At 37.9% G+C, this 17063-nt stretch overlaps 2 protein-coding genes across 3 annotated transcripts; both read left to right on the forward strand.

Moving 5' to 3' along the window:
- Nucleotides 1–533: 533 nt before the first annotated feature.
- Nucleotides 534–8261, forward strand: LOC111441818 (methionine aminopeptidase 2B-like). 2 transcript variants are annotated; one of them, XM_023078948.1, is made up of 12 exons: nt 534–681; nt 775–930; nt 2495–2531; nt 2642–2749; nt 4316–4415; nt 4537–4682; nt 4760–4851; nt 4943–5037; nt 6438–6534; nt 6823–6966; nt 7053–7270; nt 7920–8261. In XM_023078948.1, the coding sequence occupies exons 2-12, from the start codon at nt 804–806 to the stop codon at nt 8028–8030; spliced, it is 1275 nt and encodes a 424-aa protein (XP_022934716.1). In that variant the 5' UTR covers nt 534–681; nt 775–803; the 3' UTR covers nt 8031–8261. The 2 variants fall into 2 exon arrangements, with proteins under 2 accessions (XP_022934716.1, XP_022934717.1); XM_023078949.1 differs by having other exon boundaries at nt 547–681; nt 792–930.
- Nucleotides 8262–9239: 978 nt separating this feature from the next.
- LOC111441828 (NADH dehydrogenase [ubiquinone] iron-sulfur protein 1, mitochondrial) lies at nt 9240–16095 on the forward strand. Its single transcript, XM_023078971.1, has 5 exons — nt 9240–9853; nt 10440–10686; nt 11948–12242; nt 14183–14557; nt 14921–16095. The coding sequence occupies exons 1-5, from the start codon at nt 9430–9432 to the stop codon at nt 15818–15820; spliced, it is 2241 nt and encodes a 746-aa protein (XP_022934739.1). The 5' UTR covers nt 9240–9429; the 3' UTR covers nt 15821–16095.
- The last annotated feature ends 968 nt before the right edge of the window (nt 16096–17063 follow it).

Raw genomic sequence — 17063 nt, forward strand, 5'->3', positions numbered from 1 at the left:
ATTAAGCCCTATATATATTTTTCGCCCCGACTTTATGGCTTCGTCGGATCTTAGGCGAGATTTGTCTTTGTCAATCGTACTAGTCATCGTCCTCAATGACATACTTGGGGGCACAACCATTGTTGGGTTGTGACACGTTGCATATCTCACCGTCTGACGCATGTCCTCCTTCATCATTCAAAGCGCATTCCACTCTTAGACTTCCATACAAAAGATATATCAAAACCTACCTTAAAAAAAGAACTAATACGACTAATATTGAACAAAAACAAATAAAAACATAACAAGTCTAACAAAGTACGAAACAAATCGCAACCTTAACAGATAACCATATCAATGAAATCAAAACCACAAAGAACAAACAACAAATCAAAACAAAAAAAAACATTTAAAAAAAAAATAGCAAAATAGCTAAGTCAAAAGACGATGATCGAAAAGATTTGTTTTTGAGATGTTCAAGTTTAAGTGGTTTGAGCTAGAGGATCCAACCCAAGGGCCAAGGCTCGCACATGTCAATAGACTATATATGTCCCCCTCGTCACAAAAGGGTTTAAGCCTTAAACAAAACCAAATTTTGGTAAGAACCCACCAATTTTCAACTCTTATTTTCCCGGCGCAATAGGGTTCTTTCATCCACAACTTTCCTCTTTTTCATCGTTCAAGCCAAAGGAGAAAAAATCCGTAAGTTGTTACTGCTTCAGGTTTTTTTATGTTTCTTTTGATTTACATTCCCTTCTTTTGTTTTGTTGATACTATTATTCCTCTGGTTGATAGCAATCTCCACCGCTAAGGTTTTTCTAACTATGGCCGACGAAAATCACAAAGAAGTTCCTGTTCACGAAGATGGGGCTTCAGAACCCAGTAATGGGAATGAACAGGATTCCGTCGAACTTGCTCCGGCGTCGCAAAAGGACGGAGATGATGTGAAAGGTGAATTGTTTTGTTTTCATAGCTGGATTCTTGTTTGATTCTGATTGTTGAATGAATACAGAGAATCGTGGGAAAACCCTTATTAGGGTTCCAAATATATATAATGAAATTCCCTAAGAAAATTTGAAGGTTTCATATCTTTTGGATTGATTAGCTTCAGATTAGGTCCAATCAGTTGTTGCAGTTCCTTCATGTTCAATTTAGAGTTGAGTTCATCATCTTTTTTATTTGTTGTTTGCTTATGACAATACTTCATTATGCTTGATAGCAAGTACTTTGGCTAATTTTCTTGTGTTAAGGAACTTAAGGTATCTTTTAAATGACCTAGCTTGAGGCTTTTAGGCGTGCTGGGAATAGGAAATTTGAGGCTTAGAAATTTGGGTCGCATAGCTAAATGGTTTGAGAAGTTTCTTTTGTATATTGATGCTTTGTAGCTCAGTGTTTTGCTGTTGTGAGTTAATATGAGTGATATCCTGTTGCTGGTGGGACTTGGCTCTGGTGGAAAGAAGGGATTTTCCACCAGAGCCAAGTCCCCAGAACTCCCCAATACCGTCCATCATTTAGTCGATGGGCAATTCGTCCTCTTTCGATTTTTGTTTTTGTAAAGGCCTTTTTGGTTGATAGATTGAAATATAAGCTCCCTTTCTTAGTTCGAATTATGGGTCGACCTTTTAATTCGTGTACATTGGTCGTTTTTTATTTATTGTTCCTTTCAAGTGAAAGTCCAGTTTAATTTATCACTCTCTATCTCTCCATATTTTTTTCTCCAAAGTTGAAAATTTCAAAGAAAATTTGGTTTTTTTTGTACCTTGTTTGTTGTAGGGAAGATTAACACCATAAACGTTACTCAGGTGAGATTTTTCTTTTGTCCTTGTTGTAGTCTTTCTAATTTATGTTTTGAAATATTTAAATCACTGTTGTAGCCTTTTCCTTTTGCTAATGGGTACCAAGGTCTGGGGTGTCACTACTCGCATACTTCTGATATGTTTTTTGCGATGATGATGCACGTTTTATCATTAATTCTCTATTTTGAGGTAAACACGGAGTGAGTTGTTTGTCTGTTTGCCTTTTTCCCTCTCACTATGTTGTGGAATATTTGGTTAGAATGGAGCAGGGGAACTTTGTTGGGTATTGATGGTTGAAGGAGGATGTTCGGAGTTGGAGTTGGCGCATGTAATTGCTATTCGAACCACCAAACGCTGCACTCCTTTTCGTAGTTTTTCTTGGTTGGCTTTTTTGTTCATGAAGTAGGTTATATCCATATTTAGTCTCTAATACTTTGAGATTTGTGTTTATTTGATTCTTAAACTTTCGAAAGTGCCTAATAAGTCCTTAAACTTTCGATTTTGTGTACGGTAGATTTGTAAATTTTAAAAAATCGAAGTTTTACTTGTACTCTTCTGCGCTCCGCTAGTAATATTTTTCGTAATTAATAACTTTTTGATTGGAAGTATTGAAAAGTAATTTTATTATAAGGTTAGACATTAATGGAGATTTTTAATTCCATTTTATAGATGGTTTTACTGATTTTAGTACTAAGCTGATATTTTCCCCCATTTTGCAGAAGGGTCAAAGAAAAAGAAGAAGAAAAATAAAAGCAAGTGAGAATAATTTATTTTTAGTTGAACTGCTTCTTGTGTGCATATGCGTTCCCTTATGTCTTGGGATTGCAAGGCTGTCTCCAAGTTTTATATTTTTCTTTCATGAATAGGAAAAAGAAAGAGACGCCTCAACAGACGGATCCACCATCTATTCCGATCGTTGATCTTTTCCCGTCTGGGGATTTTCCGGAGGGTGAAATTCAACAGTACAAGGATGAGTGAGTATAATACTTGGTTTTAAAGCTGCACGATAATAATGTTCGTGTCAAATATTATTGTTCAAAACGTATATTGTTTCGTGAGCAATATATTAAACATGGTATATTTATGACTGTGCATAGCCCTTTTGAATAAGTTTTCCCTTGACCTTCTTCAGTGGGCTATGAGGTTATCGAGCTGCCTTGTCCGTATTTGGGGCTTCCTCTATGTGGTAATATGAAGATTGTGTTGTTTTGCAGCCTAGTAGTGGAGAAAATCTGGAGAAGGCTTTCTTTATGGAAAAAAATCTTTTTCTCTAAGGGAGAGAAACGCACCTAGATTCAGTCTGTGTTCGAGTGGGATCCATGTTTATTTCCCCTTCTTGTTTAGAATCCCAGTCTCTAGGTGTTAGGAATTGAAGAGGATGGGGGATCTCACCTAGTTAGATGGGAGGTTGTCTCAATGCTCGTGGAGGTGAGATGTTTAGGCATTAGTAGACTGTGATTATGTGATGAGGAATGTTGGCAAAATCGCGGTTGAAATTCTTCAAAGAATCAAATGTCTTGTGGCATAAGAATATGTTGTATGATTGCACCCTTATGAGTGGACTTCTGGTGGTGGGTTGAAAGAGTTTAGTAAAAATCTATGGACTGCTATGGTTAACAGCCCAAGCCTACCGCTAGTAGATATTGTCCTCTTTGGACTTTCCCTTTCGGGTTTCCCCTCAAGGTTTTTAAAACGCGTCTTCTAGGGAGAGGGTTTCCACACCTTTATAAAGAATGCTTCGTTCTCCTCCCAACTAACGTGGGATCTCACAGTTATCAAGCTGCATTTTCCCCTCGTTTGTAAAGTCCTCTTTGGTTGGAAAGTCTTACATGGGAGAGTAAACACCCATGATTAAGTCCAATGACATTCTACCTTAATTTTGTGGCCGCAATGGAGGATCGGGATTATCTTTCGTGGGAATGCTTGTTTGTCTACTCCCTCTAAAATCAATGCTTTAGTTTGTGTAGAGTTACTGTGGTGCGTAATTGGGACGACCACTCTTTAATTGAGAGAATACTGGTGAATCCTCATTTTCGAGATAAGGAGAGGGTTATGGCATGCCTGCTGTTTTGCTATCTTGAGGGGAGTGTGGCTAGAGAGGAATAGTAGAATTTTTAGTGGGGTAGAGGAGTCTTTGGAGGTGTTGAGATTTCATGCGTCGGTTTTTTAATTATCAACTTGGTTGTATTATTTTGGATTAAAGCCGTTTCTTGTAGTTGAGGACTCATTTTGAGGGCTTAGTTTCGTATGTCCTTATACATTCGTTCATTTTTCACAATGAAAGCTCGATTTCTTACTAAAAATAGTTCGCCCTTGTGTACTTTATTGAGTTACAGAACAAGAGGGGATTGGTTGTCCAACCATTCATGAACAGGATAATGGAGAATTCTAAAAGTTCTCCGTTATGCCACAATACGATACAATAGTTAAAAGGGATATTCATCAAAACCTTGTAGTGTCTGGAAACTTAAATGTAGCTATGCAGATTCTTTATCGAAGTCATCGATATCTGACTCTATTTTCTTTGTTATCTACATCAGTAACCTGTGGAGGACTACATCTGAAGAGAAGAGGGAGTTGGAGCGCCTTGAAAAGCCAATGTACAATTCTGTTCGACGAGCAGCTGAAGTTCATCGTCAGGTAATGTAACGTGATCATATTAGTGTTTATATTGCTATGAGATTGTTAGTCCAGAAAATTGGGAGGATCTGCAACGCTTTAGAATTACCTAACCTTTTTTTGTCCTTCTCATTGCTATTAGGTAAGAAAATACATAAGAAGCATAGTGAAGCCAGGGATGTTAATGACTGACCTATGTGAGACATTAGAAAACACGGTTCGAAAGCTAATATCCGAGAATGGCTTGCAAGCAGGCATAGCATTTCCTACAGGATGTTCTTTGAACTGGTAATATTAAAGACGTGGAATCAAATATATATTATTTTCTCTAGTATTTATTGATGGTCTGGATTCTTTTCTTTCAGGGTTGCTGCTCATTGGACTCCGAACACCGGAGATAAGACCGTGCTTCAGTACGATGATGTCATGAAATTGGATTTTGGAACACATATTGATGGTAAATATTGTATTTCAGTGACTTTGCCGTGTATCTTGTGGATAATAACATATTCGAGGAGTCATTGAAACTGGTTTATTGGTGAGTGCAGGATGCATAATTGATTGTGCATTTACAGTTGCATTCAATCCTATGTTCGATCCACTACTCGAAGCCTCACGTGAAGCAACGAACACTGGCATCAAGGTAGGATTTGGTAAATGTTTTTCTTATTTATTTATTTTTTTAAAGAATTTGTGAGATATTTATGTTCACTCAAATGCCAAAAGAACAACCTAAGGAAAGGGGTTGAGGGAACCCCTTCCCAAAGGACTACTATAGGAAGATTTTCCAATTGTTCTAATCATGAATAGGCTATAACTACAATAGATTTTGAGTGTTTTGTGCATCATCAAGAAGCACTATTGAGAATATTAAGGCAAAGAGAAGCAAAAGAAGAAAGCTCATGTTCAAAGGTTCTTAGATTTCTGTCTGTCCAAAGGTTCCACGAAAGGGCTCGAGTGACACAATGCCATAAAATTTCCCTTTTTTCTTTTAAAACCGGCCATTGAACACTTCCAAGAGGCAATCATCGATCCTTTTAGGAAGATATGAGGCAACACCAAACTCCTTGAACAGGACCGACCAACTGTTTACAGCAGCGGGACAATGAAGGAAGAGATGGTCGAGTGCCTCTTCATTTCTCAAACAACAAACTAAGGGGGAGTTAGCTGGTGATTATTTATACACCTTTTGTAACTGTCCAAGCCCACCACTAGCAGATATTGTCCTCTTTGGGCTTTTCCTTTCAGGCTTTCTCTCAAGGTTTTTAAAACGCGTCTGCTAGGGGGAGGTTTCTACACTTTTATAAAGAATGCTTCGTTCTCCTCCCCAACCAATGTGGGATCTCTCAATCCACCTCCTTTGGGGTTCAACGTCCTCGCTGGCATTCATTCCCCTCTCCAATCAATGTGGGATCTCACAATCCCACCCACCTTTGGGGCCCAACGTCCTCGCTGGTACTTGCTCCTCTCTCCAATCGATGTGGGATCTCATAATCCACCCACCTTCGAGCCCAGTGTCCTCACTGGCACACCGCCCGGTGTCTGGCTCTGATACCATTTGTAACAACCCAAGCCCACCGCTAACCGATATTGTCCTCTTTGGGCTTTCCCTTTTAGGCTTCCCCTTGAGGTTTTTAGAATGTGTCTTGCTAAAGGGAGGTTTTCACACCCTTATAAATAATGTTTCGTTCTCCTCCCCAACCGATGTGGGATCTCAAACCTTCTTTGGTGTCTTGGTGTTATCTCTCTCTCTTGCTCGCTAAAAAATTAATCTTAATGAAAGTTTTGTTCATTCTTCCTTTTACTGAATTACAAAAAGCCATATTGGATGAAAATATTTGCAGTTAAAACAACTATTTATCAAGTTACTATCAAAGAGTGCAATCCAACTATGAAAAAAGTTCGATAGATTATACTTATTCTACGTTTGTTTATTCGCTTAAAGATTGCATTATAAAAGCACTAGACTTCGATTTATTGATATTTCAAATGAATTTGGTGGTTGCTCGAATCCCCTGCTAATAATCTCGCTTACTCTTTTAGGAGTCTGGAATCGACGTACGACTTTGTGATGTTGGTGCTGCAATCCAGGAGGTCATGGAGTCATACGAGGTCGAAATTAATGGAAAGGTGTATCAAGGTATTGTATTTCATTTAAGTTAGCCCGAACACTCATAAATATAAAAGGCAAAAAACTAATCCATAGTGATAACGAATTGGGAAATCGACTTCAAAGTACCTGACGATAGGCTATACAAAGAGCGTTGAATCTCGAATATTCCAAAATCCGTCCCATCTTCTTACTCGGCAGCTTTGAACATTTTGGTCTTTATCTTATGAAGCCTCTCCTACATCATTAAAGCATGTTAGTTAGTGAATTTGTGCATTTTAGAATAGATTTTAATGAACAACCTTTTTTTGTTTTCAGTCAAAAGCATTCGAAACTTGAATGGACATAGCATTGGTCGTTACCAGATCCATGCGGGTAAATCCGTTCCTATTGTGAAAGGAGGGGAGCAAACCAAAATGGAAGAGGGTGAATTCTTTGCAATTGAAACTTTTGGATCAACTGGTAAGAATTTATGCAAGTTTGGAAGTAATTGATATGTATTACAGATTGCTCTTGTTGATACTGCGGATCATCTATGTTTTATCCAGGGAAAGGATACGTTAGAGAAGATCTTGAATGTAGCCACTACATGAAGAACTTTGACGTTGGCCATGTTCCACTGAGGTTGCCAAGAGCCAAGCAACTGTTGGCGACCATTAATAATAACTTCTCGACGTTGGCATTCTGCAGACGATATTTGGATCGCCTCGGGGAGACTAAGTACCTTATGGCATTAAAGAATTTGTGTGATTCCGGCATCGTTCAGGTGCTCCTCTTCTACCCTTATTAGCTTTATATCTTTGACATGATATTAAGAGATGAATTAGTGTAAATCAGCTTGGAATTTTCTTGTTTCCCTTTTCATAAAGAGGAAAGTTTAAATCTAGTTAGTGTGCACCGACTCATTGTTAGGAACCTCGACTTTCCACAATGGTATGTTATTGTCCACTTTGAGTATAAGCTCTCGTGACTTTGTTTTTTGTTTCCCCAAAAGACATCATACCAATGGAGATGTATTCCTAAACTCAACAATCCTCCTCTTGAACAAAGTGCACCATAGAGCCTCTCCAGAGGCCTATGGAGTCCTCGAATAGCCTTCTCTTAATCAAGACTCGACTCCTTTTCTAGAGCCCTCGAACAAAGTACACCATTTGTTCGACACTCGAGTCACTTTTGACTACACCTTCGAGTCTCACAACTTCTTTGTTTGAGGATTCTATTGATATCATGTTAGGAACCTCGACTCTCCACAATGGTATGATATTGTCCACTATGAGCATCAGCTCGTTTCTCCAAAATGCCTCGTACTAATGGAGATAGTATTCCTTACTTCTTTGATATGATTTTGATTCTGATGGCGGGTGTGTTTCGGGTGCTTTTAGCAAACTTGATGTTTCGTTAATAATCCTGGACAGGCCTACCCACCATTATGTGATAACAAGGGGAGCTATGTTTCTCAGTTTGAGCATACCATTTTACTGAGGCCAACCTGCAAGGAAGTGATATCCAGAGGAGAAGACTATTGATAATGCTCAGTGCTAATCTGAAGCTTCTGATATAACAATGGCTTCCAAGACAGTGCAATATGTTTGAAATGGAGTCTTTCCTCTATACACTTTAAAGGCTATCATCAATACATAAATGGTCAATTATTAAGTGTTATTCAGTGCTACTCTCGAGTGTATGAGCCTTCTTACATTATTACAGACCATTTTAAGTTGCACCTTTTTTGAATGAACAATATTTATTTTTGTTAAGTTATAGACCAAATATGCTTGTAATGAAGCTTTTTAATTTTTCTAATCTTCAATAATCAACAATTAGTGGTTGGTTTCTTTTCTCTAATCAAGTGATAAAATAGACTTCGGATTAGAGGCTAATTTTTACGGAGTTTGAGTTAATTAAATGTATTGATGCATACTTTATATTATGATAATATACTTGGTATAATTTATTGAAACGGGACAAGTCGTATGATGTGGAAGTCTCACGGTTCTCTGAGAAGGGAGTGACAATAATCGCGTTTACTATTAAAAGTCAATCGATTGACTTAACATTTAGGTTTCTTGCCCTTAAAAGTCAATCGACTGATTTAACAAACCTTGCACTGTCTTTGCGAAGTTCAAACCTCGAGAGATCTGTTTTGCAAAATAAGATGTTCTACCAATGTATGGAAATAATAAGATGTTCTACCAATGTATGGAAATAAAAACGAGGTTATAATGCTTTTATTAGCGGGATTATATTCAAATTAACACTTCATCTTTAATTTGGTGGATAATATACTTAAAAAATATATTCTTTTTCTTTTGAGTTCAACTTCGAATTTATGATCAATTAGCGAGGATAAAGATTTAACTAGTTGTAGATCTATTATACACCACACTAAATAATTAAGTTATGTTTAATAATTTTTTTTTATTTTTAAATTTTTATCAATTAAGTTTATGAAAAATAATTTATTTTTTGGTTTGGTTATTATTATTATTATTTTTTAATATTTTCAAAATAAATCAGGTTTTGATTTTTTTTTTTAAAATTTTGATTATGAAATTAAATGTAATTAGGGTAAAGAATTTGTAAAAAAATAAGTATAATTTTAAAAAATCGAACATTACCCAATTAAAATTTAAGGTTTTAGGACACAGAATTTAATAGATTAATTACTTTTTAAAAATTGTGAATATATATAAATAGAATTAATAGTTCATACAATTTCCAAAACCGATACAAATTACTGAACTCGGTAACAAGTTTGTGATCATAAAGATTGGAACTTTAACGAAGATTCCAAAACTCAACGCTTTTACTGCTCTTCTTCGCCAAAAAATTCACGCACCCATTGCTGTTTCTTCTTCCAAAATCACGTATATAAGGTGTTTCTGCAGATCAATCAAGGCCTCCGTCTGCGTTCAATTGCCAACTATGGGGTTGGGTTCCCTTGCTTCCAGAGTTCTCAGGCCTTCTTCCAGGCTTCTTGCCTCCCGAAACCCTAGAATTCTCCTCCATTTTCGACCCATTGTCTCCACCACTGAGCTTCACAACGCTGATGCCTCCCCCGCCCAACCCCAGGCCGATCCTGCCCCGCCTCCTCCTCGGACCCCCGTCGGTGGCGCTCGCGTCCATTTTTCCTCTCCTGAGGACGCCATCGAGGTCTTCGTTGATGGGTACCCTGTCAAAGTCCCTAAGGGTATGACGGTTCTTCAGGCCTGTGAGATCGCTGGGGTTGACATTCCTAGATTTTGTTATCACAGTCGTCTCTCGATCGCTGGGAATTGCCGTATGTGTCTTGTTGAAGTCGAGAAATCCCCCAAGCCTGTTGCTTCCTGCGCCATGCCCGCTCTTCCTGGTAATTTTTTTTTTTTTTTTTTTGCAATTTGTTTTTGTGTTGGATTTCTAACATAGGACGAGTTAATTGACTTAGCTTGATTATAGCTTTCTTAGGTTTCCATTATGTAAATTGATGAAGGATTAATTGACATCTGCCTGTTGTACATATGATATCCTGTTTGTTTATGTGTACGATTAGAGCAATCGCCGTTTTCTAGCGTTCTTTTCTTGTTTTATCTTGTGCTTGACGTTGTTCTTCCGCTATCAGGATCATTAAGACAGTACCGGTGTTTTTCTTTCTGGATATAACTTTGCTATTGCATACTCCACCTTTTCTGGTTGAGTTTGTTTCATTTCTATGTTTATCGTGTGGATGATTATTTGCTCATGTGCAGGATACTCTGTTTCATCCATTTAAGGCGATACTGAGATTCTTAAAAGGGTTTAGTTTTCGAATTGTTATATGGCTTATGCTGTGTAATCTTGAGTGATGAATGAGATAATAATTTCAGAATGGTAGCTCTTTGTCTTATCTATCTGAAAGGATGCATGGTTTGTTTTTGTGTGGAAAAGGTAGTAATTTATCTGAGTAATCTCCTTTCTAGGAATGAAAATTAAGACTGATACCCCACTGGCAAAAAAGGCTCGAGAAGGAGTTATGGAATTCTTGTTGATGAATCATCCATTGGATTGCCCAATTTGTGATCAGGGTGGAGAATGTGATCTTCAGGATCAGTCTATGGCATTTGGGTCTGATCGTGGGCGGTTTACTGACGTGAAGAGATCAGTGGTTGACAAGAACCTTGGTCCTCTAGTGAAAACTGTAATGACACGATGTATTCAGTGTACCAGGTCAGATTTTGTAGCTTACACATTCTCTGGAGGAAAATTGTTTGATTTAAAGCTTTTTTTTTTGGAAACTTCAAATGGAATAATTTCAACGTAAGTAGTTACATGAAAATTGAATTTGGAACATTTGTCTAAGAGTTCTTTGTTTGAATAGCCATACCATGTAAAGTGTCTGGCTTTTAAGAAGGCGATATTTGAATCCTTAGTACTTTGTTTTTCCTTCTATATATCTGAGTAGAACTCTACTAGTTGCTTATCAAGTTATCATAGAACTCCAAATAGATTTATTTACTCTTTTATCAAGTAGCAACTCCTCTCGCTTTTGTTTATTGAATAATAGTCGCTAGAGATTCATCTACTACAAATTTTCTAATCACCCGTAGGTCCTTCCTGGTATTCCATGAGTAAATTACTTGTTACTCTATGAGAGGTTTTAACATGCTCATTGTCTGCAGGATTAACTTAGAAATAAGATTTTCAGCCTCTGCAACTTCAGAATTCTTCTGCCATTCATATCCCCCCCTCCCCTCTTTGCTTCTAAAACTTATAAAAATGTTAAAAAAAAAATCACTCTCTTTTTTAATGATCGTGAGTATTGTCCCGATTAGTTTAGCACACATTTGCCAATCTCAAGAGACAATTTGGATAATATTGATTTTTTTTTACTTGCCCCGATGACCACTAGGACATAGATTTTTCCAGATTTGCAAGCTATAAAAAGTGGTTTTCAAGATCAATTTATTTTTTCAAAATTTGGATACGATCTCAATATATATATATATTTTTTGTAAATTTTATAACTATACAATGATACTATTAGTATAAAAGCTCAATTTTTAAAGATACTAGAAGTAAAAAAGATTAGTAAACAAGCTAGAATTATCTGGGCCAACACTGTGGTGGCCTTACTGTGGAGCATATGGTGCATAAGAAACAAAAAAGTTTTTCAAGTGAAAGACTCACCTTGTGATGTTTTTCTGGACCTTGATGGGAACGTGGAATTTTGCTTCTACTTGGTCTCTAATCTCAAAAGTTTTTTTTTTATATAATTGATCCTAATCTTTGCCAGTTAGAGATCCTTTCTGTAATCACCTTGGTTGGTCGGGATGCCTCGTCTCCTTTTTAGAAATAATACTTCATTATTAATAAACAGAAAATTATGAACATTATTAACGCTGCCCTAGCTCTGCTTTTTCTGTAATTGGTCTAACCATTTTATCATTACTAAAATGTCTCATTTGAAGAACAATTTTCCTTCCTTCAGGTGTGTAAGATTTGCTACAGAGGTTGCTGGGGTACAAGATCTAGGCATGTTAGGTCGTGGTAGTGGTGAGGAAATTGGGACTTATGTCGAAAAGCTAATGACTAGTGAGCTATCGGGGAATGTCATTGATATTTGTCCAGTGGGAGCATTGACTTCGAAGCCTTTTGCGTTTAAAGCCAGGAATTGGGAATTGAAGGGTACAGAGACTATTGATGTTACTGATGCCGTTGGATCCAACATTCGAATTGACAGCCGTGGTCCAGAGGTTATGCGTATCGTGCCTCGGTTAAATGAGGTAGCTTTTGGATCTGTCATACCTAGTGTGCTCACTTACCTGTGCCAATTATATATCTCTATGAAATGCCCATTTGCTGAAGCTGAAGAATGTATTTTGCATTTTTGTGATTGACTACCAACTTTGTTGTTTCTCTTTTTTCATTCATGTGATCCTGTCTCTAGGAAAGAACTTGTCAGTAAACAAATGGAAGTTAAGAAAAGCAGGGGCTATGCCCCAAACACCAAGTGGCTCTTTGTGGAGAAGATCTTTTGACGTTTATCCTTGTGAAAAAGAATTTTTTTTTCTCTAGGGAGAGAGACTTACTCTAATAGAAACGGTCCTTAGGGGAATCCCAATTTATATCCTATCTTCTTTTAGGATCTGAGTGGTGGTGTGCAAATCCCCTGGAAGACTTATGAGAAACTTCTTATGGGAAGGGATAGAGGAAGGAAAGGGTTCACATTTGGTGAATTGAGATATGATGGCTAGACTGATGGAGTTTGGGAGTTAGGTATAAGGAATTTAAGGGCGTGCAACAACGCTAACAAGGAATTTAAGGGCGTGCAACAACGCCTTGTTGGTTTAATGGTTGCCGTGCTAATGGAGCTTGATATTTTATGGCATAAGGTAGTCATGAGTAAACAACGGTCCCATTTCTACAAATCGTTTTCAAGGTGGTTTCAAAAGGTACTATCAGAAAATTGTGGAATGCTATTTTTGACAGCCTCCCTTTCTTCTCTCGGTTTTGTTTATTCTTTAGTGGAAATGGGATGAATACTTATCCGGGGAAGACAAGTGGTTGGAGATAGACTTCTTTGCGCTTTATTTCCTTGTCTTTCCCTTCCATCTACCTTAAAATTTCACTCTGTGGCTTCCATCCTTTTTCTGGGCACTCTTCGCCCATTTCCATGGTTGTTGTTGACCTGTCTGGTAGGAAGTCATCCATTGTGGCCTCTTTATCTCCTTTGGGTTATTTTTCTGTTTTTGAGGGCAGAAAAGACTCATGCCTGTGGGACCGTAGTCATTTTGAAAGGCTTTGCTGTAGCTATTTCTTTTGATGTTGGGTGACTCTTTTCCTTCAAGTCACCTATCTTTTCCTTGCTCTGGATGGTCAAAATCTTGAAGAAGGTAAATCTTTTGTAAGACAGTTGCTCTATGGCAGAGTTCATGCCTTAGATCGTGTTCAGAGGAAGACCCCCAATCGATTGGGCTCCTATGATGTATCCTTTGTAGGGAGCAGCCGAGAATCTAATTCTAGATCACCTTGTATGATCTTGTGAATTCGGTAGATCAGCATGGAGCGGTTTTTTTGAAACGTTAACTAGAGTGAGTAGTTCTTTGGTGAAGAAGTTCTTCCTTCCCATTCTGTGAAAAGGGTCGCTTGTTGTGGTGTGCTTGTTTTTGTGCTATTTTATGGTGTCTTTTTTTCTTGTTTAGAGGGAAGTAAACAATAAAACTTTTAGAGGGATTGAGAGGCCTGGGTGATGTATGGTCCCTCGTTAGATATCACATATTCCTTGAGTCTCTGTTTTACAGTTTTTTAGAACTACTTTCGGTTTTATTTTGATTGATTGGAGACCATTTTTGGGGGAACTAGGTTCCTCTTTTGGTTTATTATTTCTTTCAATCGATCTATGAAAGTGTGGCTCTGATTAAATGATCATTATTAATTTAGAACAGCGATTACTCCCAATACGAGATATAATTTACAAATCTTGAAAATCCCCCATCATAGTAACGTCATCAAAACTTTGACCAAGGAAATTGAGTAGATTCATATTAAAGGAACAAAAGGATAGTTTGCTTTTCCTTTTGATTGATGGCTGTTTGAACCTCTTGGGGAGACTTGCAAGATTTTGAACATCAAGTTTGCATTAATTCACCAATTACTTTCCATTAGACTCGCAATATTTGAACAAATCAAATTGATGCATAACTTCCCCAATTACGATTTGCAGGATATTAATGAAGAATGGATATCAGACAAGACTCGCTTTTGTTATGATGGTCTCAAGAGACAGAGATTAAACGATCCCATGATCCGTGGTGCTGATGGACGCTTTAAGGCTGTCAGCTGGCGTGATGCCCTTGCCATTGTTGCTGAAGCTGCCCATCAGGTTAAGCCTGAGGAAATTGTTGGAATTGCTGGAAAACTATCTGATGCAGAGTCTATGATTGCTCTGAAAGATCTCTTAAATAGGTTGGGATCCAATAATGTATGGTGTGAAGGAAATGGACCACAACCTAATGCCGACCTGCGTTCAGGGTATATGATGAATTCTGGTATTGCTGGTCTTGAGAAAGCAGATGTCTTTCTTTTGATTGGCACTCAGGTACTTTTATAACCTTGTCAACTTCTTCTGGTGACTTACTATATTCAGCTTGTGTTTGATATAGTTGCTTTATAATATTGTTATTTTTAGAACTTCAAAGGTGTAACTAGTTAATTTTGATCTATTAACTTACAATCCGCATCACTATCACTAGTCTGTTAGTATATTGTTCTATTGATCTGTGGCAATGAAAATCACATTAATCTTCTTTCTGGTCTCCTGAACTCTCTCAATATATTTCTGATAATGTGCGTAGATCACGTATGCTTGTGGATTATTGTGAGATAAGATCTAGTTGGGTTGATGTTATTATGTGTTTAAGTATCATCCTTTGTGCCTCACTATTTCAAACTAAACTGCCAGCCAAGGGTTGATGCTGCTATGGTGAATGCAAGAATTCGAAAGACTGTAAGAGCAACTCATGCTAAAGTTGGTTATGTTGGCCCATCTACTGAATTCAACTATGATCATGAGCACCTTGGAACAGGACCTCAGGCACTTATTGACATAGCTGAGGGTCGCCATCCCTTCTGCTCGATCCTAAAAAATGCCAAAAATCCAGCTATCATTGTTGGTGCTGGTCTTTTTGAAAGAAAGGACAAAGATGCAATCTTTTCTGTAGTTGAAAACATTGCCAAACTAAATAATGTGGTCAGACCTGACTGGAATGGTTACAATGTATTGCTTTTGAATGCTTCCCAGGCTGCAGCCCTTGACCTTGGACTCGTGCCAGAATCAGTAAATAGCATTGAGTCTGCAAAGTTTTTGTATTTGATGGGAGCCGATGATGTGGACTTGGAGAAGGTTCCAAAGGATGCTTTTGTGGTTTATCAAGGACACCATGGGGACCGAGGTGTCTATCGAGCGAATGTCATTCTCCCTGCAGCAGCATTTAGCGAGAAGGAAGGAACCTATGAAAATACCGAAGGCTGTGCCCAACAAACATTGCCAGCTGTACCAACAGTTGGTGATGCACGAGATGATTGGAAGATAGTCCGTGCTCTTTCTGAGGTTGCTGGTCTGCAGTTGCCATATGATTCCCTCGGGGCTATAAGGTCCCGGATAAGGACTGTGGCGCCAAACCTCTTGCAGGTGGATGAGAGAGAGCCAGCTACATTTTCTGCTACAATTAAGCCTGAAAGCACCCAGAAGATGGACATGGCTGATTTTGGCAGTACCATCGAAAACTTCTACATGACCGACGCCATTACGAGGGCATCGAAAATCATGGCACAATGCAGCGCGTTGCTGATTAAAAAGTGAGATTTTCTTCATTATTTAGTGTTGTAAGATTTACTCTTCTGCCCCTTTCCCCATGTTTTTTGGGATTTTTTGTTTAATCGAAGTCTGTGCAAGGCTTCTCTTCTTAGACCAGATGTCTGGAACGCCCTCTAGTGCTGCTAATAATGGTGACCAGGCTTTATTTGTTTCGCTGTAACATGTTTTTGCAATGGGAAACCATTTCCGTGAACAATGGCATTTGAAGTTTGGTTCTTCAGCATTGTTTTCTTATAAAGAGAGAACTTTCTTCATGCTTATACCTTTTGTATTTATGATTCAGTGGCATTAGAGTCAACTGTGGAAAGAAAAACTAACCGATACTTCGATTTAGTCTTTATATCGTTTGCAGATGGACGACTTATGTGACATCATGTGAGATATTGAAATGGTAAGAATGAGAGTTTTTGTTGCATTATACAGTACTAAGACAAGTTTGATGATACTGCAATCTATCAATGTATCATACTTGATACATGGTGGTATCTATGGGGTTAGCTATTGGATTACTGATATGGTAATCCTAGAGGTAAAGTTATTCCTTCCCGAGGTATTCGACGAGGTGATCATTTCTCGTTATTCCTTCCTAAGGTATTCGACGAGGTAATCCTCTCTCACACTTTCTGTTCATCTTGGTATCTGACTGCCTTTGTCAACCATTGTCTCATGGTGCATGTCTGCTTAAATCAGTAGTATTCTTGAGTTGGCTTTGGGTCTGAATATTAATCCTTCAAAGAGTGAGTTGGTAGTCTATTTCTTTCTCGCATGATTCATGGCTTAGTTATGGAGTCATCTCCTTGTGTATTATGTGTGCTGCAAGCTCATAGACATCTGAACACCTTTTTGCTCACTGAAGATGATTATCAAACCAAACCCGTGTTTTTTACGATCACACCATCAATGGTGATATGAGAATGAACGTGATGATGTGGTTTTTGTGGAGGTGGACGATCTAAACGACAAGATATAATTCATACACAGGTGTTTACCCAGTTATTCAACTACTCATACTTCGATTTGAAACATTGGTATAAAAAGTATTCTTGCATTTGAAGTTTTGGTTCTTTGAATACATGTAGAAAGTGGAATTGGTGAACAAACCTTTGATTACAATTTAGAATGGGCATAAAGTTTTCAAATCTAGAGTCTTCTAAGTTGGTGGAACAAAATGTGTTGGACTCTATATTTTGTATTTCTCTTCAAGTAAAAGTAACATCAAGATTTGAGT

Source organism: Cucurbita moschata, unplaced genomic scaffold (assembly GCF_002738365.1).
Source record: "Cucurbita moschata cultivar Rifu unplaced genomic scaffold, Cmos_1.0 Cmo_Scf00004, whole genome shotgun sequence".
In the NCBI taxonomy this organism is placed as follows: Eukaryota; Viridiplantae; Streptophyta; class Magnoliopsida; order Cucurbitales; family Cucurbitaceae; genus Cucurbita; species Cucurbita moschata.

What these genes read in the sequence shown, in the direction of transcription:
- LOC111441828 (XM_023078971.1), top strand. Translation starts at nt 9,430, where the DNA reads ATGGGGTTGGGTTCCCTTGCTTCCAGAGTTCTCAGGCCTTCTTCCAGG. An exon ending in CGCCATGCCCGCTCTTCCTG is followed by an intron (nt 9,854 to 10,439) that starts GTAATTTTTTTT and finishes TCTCCTTTCTAG; the next exon opens with GAATGAAAATTAAGACTGAT. An exon ending in CGATGTATTCAGTGTACCAG is followed by an intron (nt 10,687 to 11,947) that starts GTCAGATTTTGT and finishes TCCTTCCTTCAG; the next exon opens with GTGTGTAAGATTTGCTACAG.
- LOC111441818 (XM_023078948.1), top strand. Translation starts at nt 804, where the DNA reads ATGGCCGACGAAAATCACAAAGAAGTTCCTGTTCACGAAGATGGGGCT. An exon ending in AAGAAGAAAAATAAAAGCAA is followed by an intron (nt 2,532 to 2,641) that starts GTGAGAATAATT and finishes TTTCATGAATAG; the next exon opens with GAAAAAGAAAGAGACGCCTC. An exon ending in TAATGGAAAGGTGTATCAAG is followed by an intron (nt 6,535 to 6,822) that starts GTATTGTATTTC and finishes TTTTGTTTTCAG; the next exon opens with TCAAAAGCATTCGAAACTTG.